At 40.3% G+C, this 18,298-nt stretch overlaps 1 protein-coding gene across 1 annotated transcript; it reads left to right on the top strand.

Annotated features, from left to right (window-relative positions):
* The first annotated feature begins 45 nt into the window (after positions 1-45).
* On the top strand, positions 46-18,050 carry LOC131789126 (ATP-binding cassette sub-family C member 10). The gene is made up of 29 exons (XM_059106199.2): positions 46-1,395; positions 1,651-1,740; positions 2,617-2,721; positions 3,024-3,140; positions 3,248-3,373; positions 3,622-3,707; positions 4,144-4,285; positions 4,458-4,638; positions 5,183-5,313; positions 5,622-5,714; positions 6,016-6,060; positions 6,396-6,500; positions 6,969-7,076; positions 7,150-7,594; positions 8,167-8,393; positions 9,087-9,209; positions 10,686-10,721; positions 11,091-11,263; positions 11,446-11,606; positions 12,078-12,191; positions 12,464-12,621; positions 13,297-13,358; positions 14,100-14,157; positions 14,916-15,049; positions 15,493-15,571; positions 16,004-16,070; positions 16,159-16,256; positions 17,128-17,240; positions 17,634-18,050. Exons 1-29 carry the CDS (start codon positions 136-138, stop codon positions 17,776-17,778), a joined length of 4,782 nt encoding a protein of 1,593 aa, XP_058962182.2. The 5' UTR covers positions 46-135; the 3' UTR covers positions 17,779-18,050.
* Positions 18,051-18,298: the final 248 nt, after the last annotated feature.

The raw sequence follows: 18,298 nt of genomic DNA, 5'->3' as shown, positions 1-18,298 counted from the left end.
ATTATAGTTTGATACGTGGTATAATAACTTCATCCGTAACTTCACAACATGGCGGAACGCTGGCTGGGAAGGAAAAGGAAACACAAAGGCAGAAGATCGTGCAGTGTCCGACACATCATTTATTAGCTGTGGAAAATGAAAAATTTGCAAGAATTCTGTGCACTTGGAAATGGAACTTCATTAATCGTGTGGAATACAAATGATTTTGGCCCTTGTTTCAAACTCTTATGCCTTGTGCTCCCAGCCAATATTTTCTTGATTTGTTCGAGCATATTCTTTTCTAGTGGAAAAAGGCAGCGATTTCAACTTCCGGAAAGTCGCCTTTACTTGTTCTCAAATCTGCAAATTCTAGTTTCTTTTTCGATATTTTTAGAGTCACTGATTGAAGTTTTGTGCTCATGGTTTGTTAATCATTATCACCCCCCGGTTTATCTTGTTACGAGTTCGCTTGTGGCAATAGCATGGATTTCAAACGCTGTCTGTGTGCGGAGAAACAGGGTGGTTATCCTTGTGAAAAAATGCTACGCTACAGTTCATATCATGGTTATAATTTTGGCATTTTTTATGACAACTTTACAGTTATATTCTGTAATTTTGAGCATCAAGAGACAAAGTTTTGATTCACTACTTGTTTACGAATATGGCACTATATGCAGATTTTCTCTGCAGATTATCTTTCTGCTGCTTCTTATACCACCAATTTGTGTAAACCGAGATTGGATTGGGTTGCATGTGGAATTCTCGTCGTCAGCTGCATCCAGCGATATTCAGGGCGGCACAGAAAGAGATGCATTGCTGCGAAATGCGTCGAGAGGTACATTTTACAGTGGAACACAGTGTATCTCTGATGACCTTGGAGTTGCAGAGGAAAAAGCTAATATTTTATCTAAATTGACATTCTGGTGGGTGAGACCTATGATGAAAAAAGGTTCAAAGGGAAACCTTCAATATACAGAAGATCTGTTTTTACTACCTCATAGTCTTTCGACCAAACGGCTAAGAATTATTTTTTCAGCTAATTTTGATAGTTCAACTGAGGATCTTGATGCAAGGAATAAACTAGAAGACAGCTTTTCAAGTGAATCTGGTTATGGGGGTATTACATTTTCTCCAGGCACTATACAGAAGAGTGTTTCAGATCCAAATTTTAGACGATATTCCAATGTGAGAAGAATGACAAGTAATGGTAGCCATGCTAGCACAGAATTTTCTGAAAAGGAAGGTAATGGGTCAGGTCCTGAAGTAAGTAATCCACGATCTCTCTTAAGTGCTCTTCACCATTCATTTGGTCTGCAGTATTACTGCATTGGACTTCTGAAGTTAACAGGAGATGCTCTCAGCTTTGCAGGTCCGCTTTTGCTTCATGCACTGGTGTCTTTCATGGAAAATAGACAGGTTAGTCAGAACCCTAAGCTCAATGCTTTTCAAAGCTGCCATTTGATAGCCTAAAGTGATGAAATGGTTGCCAGAAAGGGAAATAGATGAGCACCTTGACATGAATAACAAGCAATAATTATTACTCAAATGATAGTGGAGCAACACTTGAGCTGTAAGCAAACTATTGTAAATTATGTGCTTGTTCAGCTGCTTGCCATAATGATAATTTGGTATAATGTGACTATATCACTAACATCTACCATTTTCTTCCAGGAACCAATGTCTCATGGCTATTATTATGCTGGTGGACTGTTCCTGACAACATTTTGTTCAGCTTTTATAAATTCACAGTTTAATTACTGGGTTAGTTGATATGTCATTGTTATTTCCGTGGTAAGAAAGAAATTCAAGAAAGCTGATTGACTTTGTAAGCCTTTAGAGATCTTCTTTTGTAAAGTGATGGCCACTTTTGAAATCTTCATCACATCGTTCCATGAATTTGTCACTTTTGTGTCTGCATTCAATCCTAGATGTAGGTGAAATCAGAGGGTTTCTATTGAAAGTTCTCCAAAATTTTATTGGATATTGAGAAATTACTCACAAGGGCATAGCTAGGGGAGTCCTGGAGTGCCCATGCTCTCCCCCCTCCCGCACCCCCCCCCCCCCCCTTTGTCAGAATGGTTTTTTTGTTTTTTGTTTTTTTGTTTTGTTTTTTTTTTGTTAGTAAACAACCTATGATATTCTGGTGACAAAAACTGGTGAGTACCCTCTGATTGACTCATTGTGACCTTCCCCTTTAAAAACGCGGCTACCCCCGTGACTTGCATAATGTATATGTGTACATAATTTTACTACATTGACCCTCTAACTCCCAAGATCTGATTGTTAATTCTCTCCTCTTGCTGCTACACAATTCCATGTAAACTAGTTGTGAGAATTTGGTGTAAGATCAAGATAAAAACTTTAATTTTTGTGATAAGTTTTATTATTCCCATTAACTGTTTGCTAGAAACAGATAGATATCATAAGGAGAAATTACATGTTAGTCACTTCTGGGAGTTAACAACACAATAGTTAATATACTTGCTACAAGTGAAGTTGACTTGCAACTGTTCACCATGGTTCTGCACAGTATGAAGCTGTGGGCACTTATGCTATGTTCTTTTTATTTCAAAGTAATTTTTGATCAATTTATTTGTTTGACAGATGATTATTTATTTGTTTTTGTGGTTTCCTTAGGTAAACAGAGTTGGCCTGAAAATCAGAGCTTCTGTTATTACTACAGTGTACAACAAAGCATTGTCTGTCAGCCTTACCACTTTGTCCGAGTTTACAACAGGAGAAGTATGATATTAAAATTTTGCATCTTTCCAATGGATCTCACGTAATTGGCACTTAGTTTTTCTAGACACAGAGAGTATATAATGCATATTTTCTTTGAGATAAGTCGAAAGTTTTTCAACAATTCCATAAGAGGTAATATCAGGTGTGGATCCTCAGAGAGCTCAGAAACTCTTAATGGTGGCCAATTTACATTTTTAACTCAGTTAATAAAGCAAAATTATCTTTTAATAATGAAAAGCCAATTTTCAAAGAAAGGCTACTTTGTACTTTTAAAGTTTTGATTTTTTTTCAATATTCTTCAGGTAGTGAACTTCATGAGTACAGATACAGATAGGGTGGTCAATTTTGCTCCAAGTTTTCACCAATTCTGGAGTTTGCCATTTCAGATTGGGGTATCACTGTATCTTCTCCATCAGCAGGTAAAATGCATTTTGATCTTCATTTGAGAATGGAATTTTTTTCAACGTAAATCCTAGTCATGAAGCCTCAAAATAAACTTATATCATTCAGTGACTCTTTACCTTAGGTTGGTGTTTCTTTCTTGGCTGGCTTGGGCTTTGCCATTCTTTTGATACCCATCAACAGATGGTTGGCAGAGAAGATTCAGAAATTAAGCAAGGAAATGATGGCACAGAAGGACAGTAGAGTTAAGGTAAAGATCTCAAATTGACACTTTTTTAAGGGTTGAGAAATTTGCAGTGGGAGGTGCAGTGGTCATACAATGAGGGTACATGTACTCGATTCTGGATCAAGAATTCTTGGTTTGAGTCTCAGCCATTGTGTTTTTGAGCAGGACGCCTGAACCTTACTTGCTTTATTAAACTATAGACTGAATAATAAATGTTGCTAATGTTGATGTAATCTGTTGACCACAGAGATGTTTGCTTTCCATTTGGGTAGGTTATGAATGAAATTCTACAGGGGATAAGAGTGATAAAATTCTATGCCTGGGAGAAAAACTTTGAAGAGAAGATAGACAATTTAAGGTTTGTATGTTTTTCTGAAAACTTTTCATGGAGTCCCTCAAAAAATTTCACCCACCACATAATAGGAAATGAAGATTTATTCCAACCTGATTTAGTTTTGCAAATCAGTAAGATCAAATCATGAATTTGTGGTGGGAGTGGTTGTTATTTTTGTGTAATTTAATCAGTTAGTAACTTAAAGAAAGTTAATTTGCACTGTGAAAGTGTGCATCTTCATTTTTTCCAGGGTAATTCACACATACGTGTGCTTAAGTTTCTTTTAAAATGTTTGCAATGATCATGGGGCATTGAATTATTGAAATATTATGTTCTAAATATGCTGTGTGAACAATGAGGTTTTTTCATATTTTTGGGGAGGATATTCTTTCATCTTCTCTGATATTATATGATCATTCTAGAATATCAACTTGTATTAAAGCTTTGCATTTTTCCTTAGAGCTGCAGAATTGAAGAGTTTGAAAGGAAGGAAATACCTGGATGCTTGGTGTGTGTACTTTTGGGCAACAACACCAGTTATCATCTCCATACTGACTTTTACAACATATGCTCTGCTGGGAAATAAGCTCACTGCAGCTAAGGTGCATTGAAAAATTCTCCCATACAATCTGTTATCAATTTTGTGCTGTAAACTTTGTACAGGAAAATGTGAGGAACTGTTAATGTGAGCATACTGTAAAGCTGTACCCTTGTATCCTCTGTATGTTGTTGTACCCAGTTAATGAAATTCTTGATGCATCATATTCTTGCCAGGTTTTTACAAGTGTGGCATTGTTCAACATGTTAATCTCTCCACTGAATGCCTTCCCTTGGGTACTTAATGGATTGATGGAAGCCTGGGTATCAGTTAAAAGGATCCAGGCTTTTCTCTCTTTAGACAACCTGGACCTGACTGGTTACTACCAGCAGCCAAACCACTCAGACAAAGAGGATAGTAAGTGTTGATTGAACAAGTATTTTTTGGGGGGGTTGAAGAAAAAAGAAGAGAAATATGTTGGCTTAGTGATTTTCAGCCTCAATTAAGTGTTTTTGTCATTAACAGAGACACAAAGAAAATATAGGAGGTGGAGCTGGAAATTTTGTCATGCTGATTCCTTTAAACTCCTAAAGGTCACCAGGCATTTAGGCTAACTACATACAGTCTGTTGCTACTACATGGGGGGATGTGGGGATATTTTATGGGGGGGGGGAGGGGGGAGTGGGGTCTTCAGGAGGATTGAAAGAAAGGCACTTGTGAAGCAACCTTTGCTTTGTTTGAAATCTTTTGTTTGGGGCATTTTTATCCAGTGTAACCCCAATCGATTTTCAATCCATCTTTAAAAACTGAAGTTAGCCTACTTTCAGTCAGCAGATTTAGTGGGTAGTTTTAGAACTTTTGTCTTGACGTACAAGTATCTTTCTTATCAGAGAAGAACTACAATGTATCTAAATTTTGTCTTTTTTGTTATTTTTGTTTTTTTTATTCCAATTTTAACTAGTGCCCAAGCCTCCTGAAGTATTGATACAGAACGGTCATTTTAGCTGGAAACAACCCGAAGAGCCTGGTGAAGAGGAGCCAGCTTTCACAACCACTGGAGACCTAACGAATGTTGATTTCTGCGTAGAAACAGTAAGCAAAACTTTAGAGCAACTTTCAACTAATTATTGAGAGTAAACCAGGATTACATTGGTTTTAGTTGTTTCGTGTATGAGGGTGCGAAGGCAACAAATTTGCCACAGTGACAAAGCGTGAGTTCTATCAGCCTGAGTGGCAGACGCTCATGGTAAGAGCGAGGAAACACGCGTGCCAGAAGGCAAATACGCGTGACATCTTGGGCGTGTTTGGCGTTTGTCGATCATTCGCGCCAGGCCTGATATAATTTGATCAATATTAAATCAACCTTTTAGTTTGTTGAGTTTTTCTTGATGTTTAACTAGGGCCAGCTAGTTGGGGTGATTGGTAAAGTGGGTTCAGGGAAGAGTTCTTTGTTATCCGCCGTCACGGCAGAAATGGACAAAAGGCTTGGAGAGGTATGCTATCTTTTTTGAACTTACGAGCATGCCCTCATTATCAGCGCTGCAGGACGCGCGTTTCTCCGCCTCCATAGAGATTTGAGACGAGTCAGTAGGGGAGACGTATGCTGGGTGTCAAGCACTAATAATAATCAGTGCCAGAGCCCTTGCAGTCGTCTCGCCTGCTCGTGTTGCTCGTCACGAGGTGCCAAAAACAAGGGTCTGTTTGCTTGTCTTGAAATTACACTTGTCTTCTTAAGCTGTTTATCACTTAAAGATTTCTGCTCGGCTTAGTTTCTGTTGTTTTTGTACAAAATAGGTTTTTGTCAAGAAACTTGAACGAGGCTTTGGTTTAGCTACCCAGGTAAGAGTGCCCGAAATAAAAAGCTTACATATATTTTCTTAGAACCAGTAAGAAAATCAGTTCATGCAACTAAATTGCCTCCTTCACCGACGTAGCACTACTGTTTCTTCCAATAGAAACTTTCCGATCAAACTCCCTCTGGGCTTGTCAGTGATCAGTGGTATTTTTAATTTTTTTTTATAAAAATTCATTCAACATTCTCATGTTTTGGTTAACTGCAGTTGATTGTGTGGAGAAATTAGATCTAGTCTCTCTCAGGGGTCAAAGGGGGGGGGGGGGCCTTTACAGCTGTCGTGTCGGATTAAAATGGCGTATTTTTATTGCTAATATTTAAGGAACCGTGGATTCAACATGGTACAGTGAAAGAAAACATCCTGTTTGGGAAAGCTTTTGATGTTGAGAAGTATAGCGCAGTGATATACGCATGCGCTTTGTCGGAGGTAAGAATTATTTAACTTTGTTTTCTCTTGGGGCGTTAAACGAGTTGTTGTGGCTTCAGTGAGAAAAAGGAGGCCAACCCTTTCCTTCCATTCCCGTTTGACGGCGGAAATGGGTGCTGACGATTGGTTATAGACCCTGAAAAATTGCTGAGAAGGGGTGGGGGGGGGGGTGGGGGAATGATCTTGTAATTACAAGAAGGGAAATTAATCTTTCTCCTACTCTGTATGGAGGCAGGTTTTACCAAAGTGATGATTCGTGCATGTAGGGAATCGTTATTGCATTATTTCAGATGAGTCCGTTTCCCTTCTGTGTCATTCCACTGTTGTTTTGATCGTTGAAATTCATCATCTATTGAAAGTGCTTCTTGTGATTTCGTGACCACTTCCTTTTATTTGCTTTGGGTTTTTACATTAAAAGATCCTTTTGATTTGAAATGTTGCCTTTCTTTTGTCTTAAATCCTTCAAAGGATCTTCAAATGCTCCCTTCGGGTGACGAGACGGAGATTGGTGAGAATGGCGTAACGCTGAGCGGGGGACAGAAGGCTCGTGTGGCTTTGGCAAGAGCTGTTTATCAGGTTGAAAGTCTTTGTGAATGTATCATAGAGACTTGATTTCGAAAATCCCAACATCTCTCAATTTTTCACTCAGGACAAAGAAGTCTATCTCCTCGACGATCCCCTGGCGGCAGTGGATGCGCATGTTGCCGCTCACCTCTTCCACCATTGCATCATGGGACTCCTACAGAATAAGACCAGAATACTTTGCACGCACCACACTCATTTCCTGTCTGCCGCTGACCTGGTGGTTGTTATGGACCACGGCTCGACTGCCTACACAGGGCCACCCGAGGGAATACTTCACACCGAGAAAATAATGAAAAGCCTCGCAGGCAACCCTGCTGAGGGGAAAAAGCCAGAAACAAACAAAAATAAAGATTCAGAGGAGGTGGAAGGCGAGAATACCGATGAAGGTTTAGTAAAAGAAGAAGAGAAAGAAGTTGGCGTAGTCAAATTACATGTGTACAAATCTTACTGGCTGGCGATTGGTCATTGCTTGGCAACGAGTATTTTACTGTCGCTGTTTTTAATGCAGGGTAATGTAACTATTTTTAATGGAGGCAAGAACAATTTTCAATGGAGTGTCGAAAGAATCTGGGAATGCATTGTTTATATTTTACTTTGCCCTGTAATTAGTCTAGAAAACTCGCACCACTTTCTCAACCAATCAGATGCAGAACTAAAACCATTGATGACTTGGTCGCCCGCGTTTTCCCGCGTTTTCCCGCGCTTTTGGCGCTTTTTTTACCTTGAGTTCTCATTGGTTCCTCGAAATATTTTCCTTTCTTCTGATTGGCCATTGTAATTACTTCGGTTTTGGTTTTACAACAATTGATCGAAACGCGTTTTACTTGTATTCCGACCTTGTTTTTGAAGGAAACTGAAATTCGCTGGAAAACTGAAGCGCATTGATATTCTTTTTTGGCAAGTTTGGCTTACCTGCTTTGTAGCGTTCAGCAACTGATAACGTAATCTGTGCTTGGCAATAATTACAAGCTTTCCGCGTCGACTGTCAGTTGTTCGTTCTTTCTCGCTTGGTAACAGGAATGTATTGTCTCGAGTTTTGAACAACTCTCTTCATTTTTATTTACTGGTTGTTCATTTTCAGCTTCTCGAAATGTAAGCGATTGGTGGTTGGCCTACTGGATTTCTCATTCCCGCGGAAACAGCACTGCAGCACATCATCACGTGAACTTTTCATCAGCCAATTCCTTGAATCACTTGATTCCACGAGTGCTGACTGCTGACCAACTGGATTTGCCTCATGTTCACATAGTTAAGGATACCATTACATTTTATCTGGTGGTATATGGAGGACTTGCTGTCGCTAACACGGTACGGGTACTTGTCTTGACGCTTCCATTGTCTGACGCATCTGTGTGTATTTTGATGTACTCAATTAGTCAGCACGTTATAGCCATTTGGATCATAGAGAAAACATGATTTCCCTAAAAAATTCTGGTGAGAACTTTAGGCAAGAGATGGAAGAGGCAGTGCTTCTTGTAGTGATCGGTATTAGGAGGCTCTACCCACCTGGTGGGGGAAGGGGGGTTACGTATTTTAAGCTTTAAGTATAAGAAAGGGTATGTTGCATGCTTATCATGATGGCGTTTGATATCCTCCTTTTATAACCTTCTTTGACGTCATCCCAAGGTTTTGTGATTAAGTTTAAGAAAAGGGTTACTGTTTCCGATGTCACGTTTGATCGTTAACCTACCATCGCGGCGGAGAGTCTGGCGGAAGGACGCTACTAACTCTAGGTGCAGGTAGGAGAAAGACATCATAAGGCAGCTTTGAAATCTTCCATCAGTTTTCTTGTCGTGAAATTCTTTACTGATGACTTAGCGATCGAACTTGAGGGATCAAAATTAAAATTGAAGAGTCTTGTAGATTCTTGAAAATTCTCCTTACAGCGCGGAAGCAAATCACGTCCTTTTTATTTGTTTATTCAGGACGCGTTATAAACAACATCGCTTTGCTGCAACTTTCTTGCTTCGGCCTCAAACATATTCTCTTTTTTTTTCGTAGATTTTCACTCTGTTCCGAGCTTTCCTGTTTGCGTATGGAGGCATCTGCGCCGCCAAGGTTCTTCATGCGCGATTGTTAAATAGCATTTTGTCTGCTCCTGTCTCATTCTTTGACGTCACTCCGGTAAGTTGTTCATAAGAGAAGATAAGTCACTGGTAGTTTATTTAAAGTCAAATACGCAGGAAGTGGTTTCCCAATCTCATAATATATATATGTTATTTGCCGGCTGGGAGGTCCGTATGGTGAAAAACTGTGACCGAGGTCTTGAAAATACTTTTTCTTAAGCATTTTCAAGACCGAGGTCACAGTTTTTCACCATACGGACCGACCCTTAGCCGGTAAATAACATATTTATTGTTTTTAAACTTGACGAAATTCTTTCCGAAAGAACCCGAATGATTTAGGGCTGTAAATACGCAAAGATCTTCCATAAACTGAACAATTTTTGAGCGAGTAAATGGTAGTTAAAATAGAGGTGAAGCAAATTAAAGAGAGATGCCTCGGCGAAACATTTTCTTTTCCGTAACGATGAAGGCGATTTAAAAGGCTTCCAAACAAACTTTGAAACATTATTTTTACAAGTATCTGTCACAATCTGACACCTGTCAATTAGAGAGCGCGTAAGAAAAAAAAAAGCATAAGAGCATTTGAAAAACAACGGAACTAGTTTGGCAAGGACTGTCACGACAATGTTTTCTTCAAAATCAGTCAATGATCTAACGGAAAGTATTATTCACTCTCATCGACGATTCATTCATATACGAAGATTTACCTCTGTTCATTAAGTAAACGGCGAGGAAAGTAATTGTGAGTAAATTCAATTTTTTTTGTTTTGAAGTTGTGAGAGTTTGCTCGTTTGTTTGCTGCAATAGCGTGTGTAAATCTGGTCTTTCCTTCACAAAAACTAAATTCGAACGGCCCACTCCAACGAGACACAAGGGAATTTAATGCGGCCTTTTCCCAAAAAATTCCTTCAGTTTCTGTTGTGTAATTTACGGTACAAATGTCCAAATTGAACGGAATTGGAAAGACTCACCGGGAGCCTATATTTGTTGTAGGACTTAAATAAAACTTTGCTCGCTCTTTCTCTACAAACAATTTTCTCGAGAAAATTCAGATATTAAATGAATGAAAGTTCCATCGTTCAGTTTAACTGTAACCAAATACCTCACGTTTTAACTTTCTGGGTACTTTTTGTGAACGATTAAAATTAATTGCAGACAGTTTTTAGGCCGCTTGTCAACCAACGTAATGACACTATTGTTTATACAAATTCATTCTGAAACCAATATTTTTCTGTCAACCAAAGTGATTTGAGAGAGAGAAAAGAGAGGATTCATAAGTTATTTATCGGCTTGAGGTAGTGACCGACTTGTTTGCTTTAAAATACTGCCCAGCCGGAAAACGAGGTATATTTATGAAAAATGACAACGAAAGTTGGGATGTACTCGGCGATTCACGAAAGCGTTACCGTGGCCCGTGGGCAGAGATAGGAAAATACTGACCGGGTAAAGAACCAATCAGATTGCAGGATTCGTTACCGTGCCCTCTAAAAAAACAATAAAAGTATTTAACAAGCTTTACCCTTCATGTTACCAGATTGGACGTATCGTCAATCGGTTTTCCTCGGACATAGTAAGTATTCTTGTTAATTTATTTTATTTGTGTGCAGTGCTGTGTCATAGTGAGTTAAAACTTTGGTTCTAAAACGGAATCTGACGAAGAATTTTCGCTACCTTCCTCATGAGTTTATATTTCCGTAAAATGCTGCTCAGTCTCGTTGTTGTGTCAGCTATTCCCTCTAGTTCCTCGAACAAGGGAATTACCGAGTAGGTCTAACACAGCTTTCCTCTGCGGAAATTTCACTTCCCAACCACGACAATACAAATACAACAGACAGGATCCAGCTGACCACAAAGTCGAAGTTTCGTTAGTTTCTCATCGCTTTCGATGTGTGTGTGTGTGAATGATTTTTTTTTTGTTTTTCGTTTTTTTTTTTTTCAGTACTCTATCGATGATAGTCTGCCTTTTATACTCAACATTTTTCTGGCCCAGGCCTTTGGCGTGGCCGGCACTGTGGTGATCACGTGTTATGGTTTACCGTGGTTTGTTCTCGTTCTGGTTCCTCTCGTCCTTGTGTACTACTTTATTCAGAATTACTACCGGAGAACATCTAGGTAATTAGAACTTCCGGTTAACGCTTTTAAAGAAAAAAAAACATTTCTATTTGTGACCATCATCGAATCATAAGGGTTTTGTGACAACCAATCGCAACTCTTCACATAGGTCAACTGAGTCCAACTAGACTACAATCATTTGTCAGTTATACGAACTTAAATTAGTTCTTTCTTATCCGTAGAGAGTTAAAGCGTCTTATGAGTGTAACGTTGTCGCCGATTTACGCACACTTTTCGGAGACTCTAACAGGACTGGCCACCATTCGGGCACTGAGGGATGAGGCAAGATTCAAACAAGAGAATGAATTCAGACTGGAAACCAACCAACGGGCGAACTTCTGTGGTAAGCTAAGATGCATCGTATATCTTTAAGTCGTTGAGTTGTATTAAAAAAGAACCACGTAATTTGAAGGAACAAAATTGATTCTGGTAATAACTCATTCATTGTAAAAATAGTTAGAGAAAAAGGCAGTGGAAAAGCCTTCGGGGAGGAGGGGAGAAAGGTCTTTGAAAAGTTGTAAGGGGGAGGGAGTTGATTTCCAAAAAGTTCACGAATGAAAGTTCTCTAGGCGAAATTTCTAGCATTCTTTGTGGCGGATAAAAGCATTTGGACGTTTGGAAGGTCATGTATGAATTTTTGCGTGAGGTGTCCCTGCATTACCCAGCGACAGGGAGCGCTAGGGTTCATGGGAAAATTATTATATATACATCACTAAACCTGTCTTGTAACCAACGTGAATAAAAGAAAATTTCTATGTGATACAAGAGAGCATTAGGTGGACTCCTTCTATTTGCATTATCTCTCATTTTTCAGCACTTGTTGCATCGCAGTGGCTCGGGCTTTTCTTGCAGTTCATTGGCGTTGCCATGGTAACCGCAGTGGCATTCATTGCCGTACTGGAACATCATTTTAGCACCGTAGATCCGGGTATGTTAATGGATAAATTTCGATGCTTTTAATTTCGGTGCAAACTAAGAGACATCACCCTCAATTTCAATGGTATGTAACTGTTTATTTTTAAGATATTGGGTTATTAAAAACAAGTTTTTTAAATCAGACTCAGGAGATACCAAAATCGAGTTCACTACTTGGCGTTATTATTTCTAAGCTACATTCAACACAAATTTGTCAACAAAACGCTACAACTTGTGCTTTTAAGACCCGAATGGATACGACAAAGCTCTATGTTTTCTGCGCAGGTCTAGTTGGCTTAGCTATCTCTTACGCACTCTCAGTGACGGACCGGCTGTCAGGTATGGTAACGTCTTTCACGGAGACAGAGAAACAGATGGTGAGCGTGGAGAGAGCTGTTCAATACATTGAGGATGTACCGCCTGAAGTTAGCAGTCAAGACACGGTACTTATTAACTTCCAGTAATAGACAGAATAAGAAAGAAGGTAAATTTTTAGTTCGGTAGTGAAGTAGAGAAAGATGTCTTTTTGTCATGTCTCGAGCCTGGAATGAAGAAAACAGTTCAGAGTCCCCATGAGAAGTAAGACTTTCGGATTCCGTGCTCTGATGCTCTACCACTGAGCCATAGACATTCTGTGGTGAGCGTGGCCATCACGAGGTTTCTTACGAGACACGCTTCCTGCCTATTGCGGGATCAGCAATGTCGAAAACGTTATGTGCGTAAATAGATTAAGAAAGATGGTGAATTTTAAGCTCGGTAGGTTACGAAAGAAAGATATCCTCGTCTTGTCACGAGCGTGGGTTTAAGAAAAATTCTGAGTCCCCTTGAGGAATCGAACCTTAGACTCTTGGATTCCAACGAAAAAAGGAAATTAGTAAGGGAAAACTTTGCAACCGCGTAATCTGCGCAGTATTGTTTATCTTTTTCTTGTTCAACAGCTTTATCTGAGAGAGAGGGAAAGGTGTATGTCTACAGACTCATTGGTTAGAAAGATATCTTCCCGCCTTTATTATCTCGCTTGTGACCACTGTTTTTTTCGGTTCTTGACACTGAGGGGACACATAAAAGAGAAGTTGGCCTTTCGTTAAGTTAGTTTTAACTCTTCTCGGTTTTTGCAGGTCCCCAACTCGTGGCCTTCTCGCGGCCAGCTCACTTTCCGGAATGTCAGCTTAGTTTATCGGTAAGTTAGGTTGTTTGGAGTCACGTGGTGACTGGGGAACTCATCCGTCTTGCGCGAAATGCTTGGTGTTTTACAGTGCTTGCGCTCAGGGGAACAATGCTGCAAGGATACAGCGGCAAAATGAGTGCGTATGCTTGTAACACTCGAAAGATTTTACGCACGCAAAGGAATGGGAACGACTATTTCTTTTGTAAAACTATGGCGGCATTTTTAAAATTCCCATCGCTCGTTTTCATTTTGCGGGGATAAGCTCAAACTGAAACAGATAATGTTGCCGTTTCAGGAAAGTGTCTATTGAACCTCCTTTGACACACATTTCACATATCTTGCTGGAATTACTAAACGCTCCTCCAAAGCGCTAAATCCGCCGAGCATGCTCACTCATTTTACCGCTGTGTCTGCTGCAAGTGAAGAGCAATACAGTAATTGCGGGAAAGTATGTAACCCGTATGACGCATGGGAAAACGTGTCAGCGATGACAAGAGAGCGAAAGGTGCAGGAGAGCAATTTTTTTTTTAAAATTTTTTTATAATCTTGCGCGGATGCAATTGCGCTAAATTTGCCTTGAAATATGGATCAGCACGGCCGCAAAAATCGTTGGAACAATATGTCGGATTAAGAAAAACTGCGAATTTATCGTATACATCAGTTCGAATACCATCCTAACTGACCTAAGGATCAAAACTAACTGTTATGGCAGAATACCACTCATTTGTTTAATGCCAAGTTTTTTCTTTATAGACCAGGTTTGCCTCAAGCACTTCGCGGGGTATCATTCTCAACAACTGCCGGGGAAAAGGTAACATTAACCCCATAATATCCTTACGTTATCCCGCAAACAGGAAACGAGATTACTCAAACTTATCAGGTAGAAGTTGTTTCCTGGAACTAACAAATTCTCGTAACTAATTTAAAAGGAAATGTTTAGCAGGTAGAGGAGACAAGTAACAGGGGGTTTAAGTGTTAACGACCATTGCGGGAAAGGTGCATGAAGTCATTTTCTACTTGAGAATGTTAATGAAACTGCCTTTAAAAAGAAATTCAATGTGACCAGCGGAATCGATCTCTTGGCACTTAGGTGTTTATGTCAGCTTAGGAACAGGCCCTTTAGTCGAGGATGGGGCTACGGGGAAAGTGGGGGAGCAAAGGAACGAGGAGAGAGCTTCGTCGTTCCCCTCTCCCCTCACCCCAACCCCCCTCCCCGCTGGCCGCTTTACCGGCACCTATCTTTGCTCGGCCTTCTCACCGGAACCTTTTCAGAGGGTACGCTTGTGAAAGAAGTCTGCTTGTCACGTCTTCCTATAAAAAAAAAGACCTAATGTCTGTCACTTTGTTGAAATGTGTTCCTGTTATAACATAAAAGTGGATGGTATGCTATCAAAAATTTTGGTCTGGCTTTGTTGCATTACTGATGTGATTGGAATGATTCTGCTCTATGTGCGCAAATATTTCGCTCCAACAGAAAAACTTTTTTCAACTCTCATAAAACTATTTAGTATGAAAAGATTCCCATAACTTCCAGTTTTCGCCTATTGTTTTGTTTGTTTGATTGTGCAGCTTGGCATTGTTGGTCGAACAGGCTCTGGTAAATCAAGCCTCTTTCAAGTTCTGTTTCGAATGATTAACAGCTACCAGGGGGCCGTGTTAATTGATGGCATCAATATAGCCTCTGTACCGCTGGATATTCTCAGGTTGGTTTTACTGTGTGACCAGCTCGGTGAGGAATAGGTGGTGTCCACGTGAGGGTATCATACATTAAATAATTTATCTGAAGACATTTTAGTGTGTAACGCGGGTAAACTGGTGTGAGGAGGAGAAAAAAATAGCTTTCAATCCCTCTCCTCCCTAAGCTATTTATTCAGGCTAGCAGCAGTGCGTTAGGCCTAAATTAACGTTACCTGCATTGGTCTGCGCTGGACTAACATCCCCTTAAGAATAGGATGGGTATATGAATATACTCACAATTCTCACAGTCGCTTTATGCTACGGAATCTGGGAAAGGAGCCCCTGGGTGAGGCCCAGAACCCTTGGGAGAAACCTAGAGTCCTTGGGCTTCAAAGCGGGCTTTGCCATTTTTGTCCACGTTTGCAATAGTGGTACTAGACGCCTGAAGTCTCTTTTTTTTTTGTTTTAGATCTCGACTGGCCATCATTCCTCAGGATGCTTTCCTTTTTAGTGGAGCAGTGCGGGATAATCTTGACCCGTGGAAAAGAGTAAGTGGTGTTTGTATACATTGTTATTGTTACTCAAGGGAGACAAGTTTATGTTTGCGTTCGACGTTAGGAGACTGCATACTATTCGCATCGCTTCTTTCTGGCTGCTGTGTGATGTAGGCGCCATCTTGGACTGGCTGGCTACTCGCTTCGATTTCATGGGAAGCTTTAATCCCGTTGTCCAAGTGTGGTCTCAAAGGTTGACTCGCTTCGGTCCTGGATGACATGGAAAGATATGGTTACGAACTGCAACCATTCGATCGAACAAAATAAGTTACTACAAATCAGAACTTTTCGAAGGTTTTACCATACCCTGAATTTTTCGAGCCGAGACAAAAGTATACATTCCTAAGCTAGATCAAACGCACTTGTCAAATCCATAATTATTACTAGCCGATAGAAGTTTCTTAGTATTACTTGCTTTTCTTTTAGTGTTCCGAGGCTGAACTGTGGACGATTTTAGAACGTTGTCACCTGCTTCAAGCCGTACGAGAACTCGGTAAGCTTAATTGTTAAGCTCCCAATAGAGTACAGTTATCAACACCAGCATTTTTCATGTGATTAATTTAAGGTATTATCATTCGCAGGTGGTTTGGACGCTGACGTTGGTGAACGTGGGCGACATTTTTCAGTTGGTCAGCGGCAGCTGGTGTGTCTAGCAAGAGCCCTTTTGACGAGAGTCAAGGTGATTATTGACAGTTTGCTAATTACGGGCTATTGCTATCAAATATTCAGTCTTTCAAACATATTAAACGTACCTGTTCCAGGGAGACGTGGTGGTGTTATGGTAAGTGCATTGGACTCCAGGAGGAGAGGTCAGCATTTAAAACCTGGCCTGTTCTTTGGCAGATCACTACTTTTACGCTGCCTCCGTTCACCCAGGAGTACAAATGGGTGCTGGCAAATTGTCAGGGAAGGGTGATACGCTGGGGGGGTAACCTTGCGATATACTAGTGTCCCATCCAGGGGGGAGTAGTCATACTCCTGGTCGCCTCATGCTACATGGAAACTGGGAAACTGGGAAACTGGGATAAGCTCCGGCTGAATGGGCCAATAGGCTTATGTACAGACTTAGCTTTACGTGTTCCAGGCACGTAGTTAGTGGAAAGCATTGCCACTATAGCTCCAAGAAAGAAAAGAGGTTAGGAAGGCGTTGCAAACGCATTGAACAGGATGAAAATGTTTCTTTTGAATAGAAGGGTTTATATCAACTTAAGCTTTATAACTCCATTGTTACGGAACTTTCTGTTAAGAGAGGAAGGCTGAAATGAATATGTCTTCAAAATCCTGCTGGTAGTAAAAATAACTCCCCCCCCACCCCTACATGTGGTGCATCCCTACCTTGGGATGCACACATTCCTTTAATTTGTAAGAGTGACTGGCTTCTAATTTCTCCTTAGATTATCTTCTGCGAAAGAAAGGGCATGAAAATGAATGAAATGATTTTAAGAAAGGAAAACAGACTTCCTTTCCCGTTAAGATCGAGAATAACTTCACGGGAATCAACATATCCCTGCAAACGGCCTGACTTTGCTTTTCTTGTTTACATGTGCCAGGTTTTGTGCATCGATGAAGCGACAGCGAGCGTGGACCTTGAAACAGACAAGCTAATCCAGAGGACGATTAAAAGTGAATTTAAAGAAAGCACTGTCTTAACAATTGCGCACAGGTTAGAAATGTCATTTTTATCGGCCACGGCATAATATTAACTGCACTTGGAGGTTTGAATCTCAGTGAATTTCCTTTTTCTATGCTGCAAAAATATTTTGTTTTTCAACCAAAGAAATACTAACTTTAATGGTTTTTTTTTAAAAAAAACCTTTATGGCAATTTAGAAGAAAAGTAATGGCAACTTCGTTCGTAAGCTCTCGGAGGGAAGAAAGGAGAGCGAGAACCTAGGAACGAGTTGAAAATCACAACTCGTACTTTGACTCAAAGCGCTCAAAATAATCCTCACGTCTGGAAATAGGAGAAGTTATGATGAAATCCCTCGCCCTGAAGGCTCCTTTTAAAGGGGAGTCCACCGAAAGTCAATGATCTGATGTCTCTTTCTATCTTGCAGGCTAGACACTATTATGGACAGTGACCGTGTTTTAGTGATGGATCGGGGGACTGTGGTCGAATGCGACACCCCAGGGGCGCTTCTTGAAAACAAGCATTCCTTCTTTTATGGTCTTGTTCACAGCACTAGAACCAAGGACAACTGATTCACCAACGAGAAGAAATTTGACAGTAACTTTCAGCTACAGTCATCTCAGGGATGTGCAGTTTTTAATTGTGTATATCGCGTGTTTACGGAGTCGTAAGCGTAACGCCAGCCTTCCAATGGAGAGGGACTCCTCTCCATCTCCAACTAGAATCGCATCCTGTGGGTGTGTCACTGTCATTTTACCCTGGTACCTTCTGTGCTGGCTAGTAATTTGGGATTGTTTCGCAATGGATGAAGAAAGCAAATGTTTTTTTACCTTTGTCCTTTATTGTTATATTTTCTTTTGGAGTCGAACATAATATACGAATATTTGGGGTGCTATTTTATTTATTTGTTCTGGCTTATCTATTGTTTCATCGCTCCATAAGAGCCTAGGTTGGTCAATTCACGATTTTCCCTCTGTAGAAAATTGTCTAGTTTGGTTCGTTTTCCTCAAAACAGCGGGCAAACGTCGAGCATGCGCAAGGGGATCAATTTTGGCCAGTCGCGTGCGCGTACCCAATTCCTGCGCAAAATTT

The sequence above is a fragment of the Pocillopora verrucosa genome, chromosome 7 (assembly GCF_036669915.1).
Source record: "Pocillopora verrucosa isolate sample1 chromosome 7, ASM3666991v2, whole genome shotgun sequence".
Taxonomy (NCBI): domain Eukaryota; kingdom Metazoa; phylum Cnidaria; class Anthozoa; order Scleractinia; family Pocilloporidae; genus Pocillopora; species Pocillopora verrucosa.
This window is presented reverse-complemented; position numbering and strand designations above follow the sequence as displayed.

Coding starts and splice junctions, on each gene's coding strand:
- LOC131789126 (XM_059106199.2), top strand. CDS start 136: ATGAAAAATTTGCAAGAATTCTGTGCACTTGGAAATGGAACTTCATTA. Junction 1,396..1,650: donor CTTTCATGGAAAATAGACAG/GTTAGTCAGAAC, acceptor ATTTTCTTCCAG/GAACCAATGTCTCATGGCTA. Junction 10,722..11,090: donor ATCGGTTTTCCTCGGACATA/GTAAGTATTCTT, acceptor TTTTTTTTTCAG/TACTCTATCGATGATAGTCT.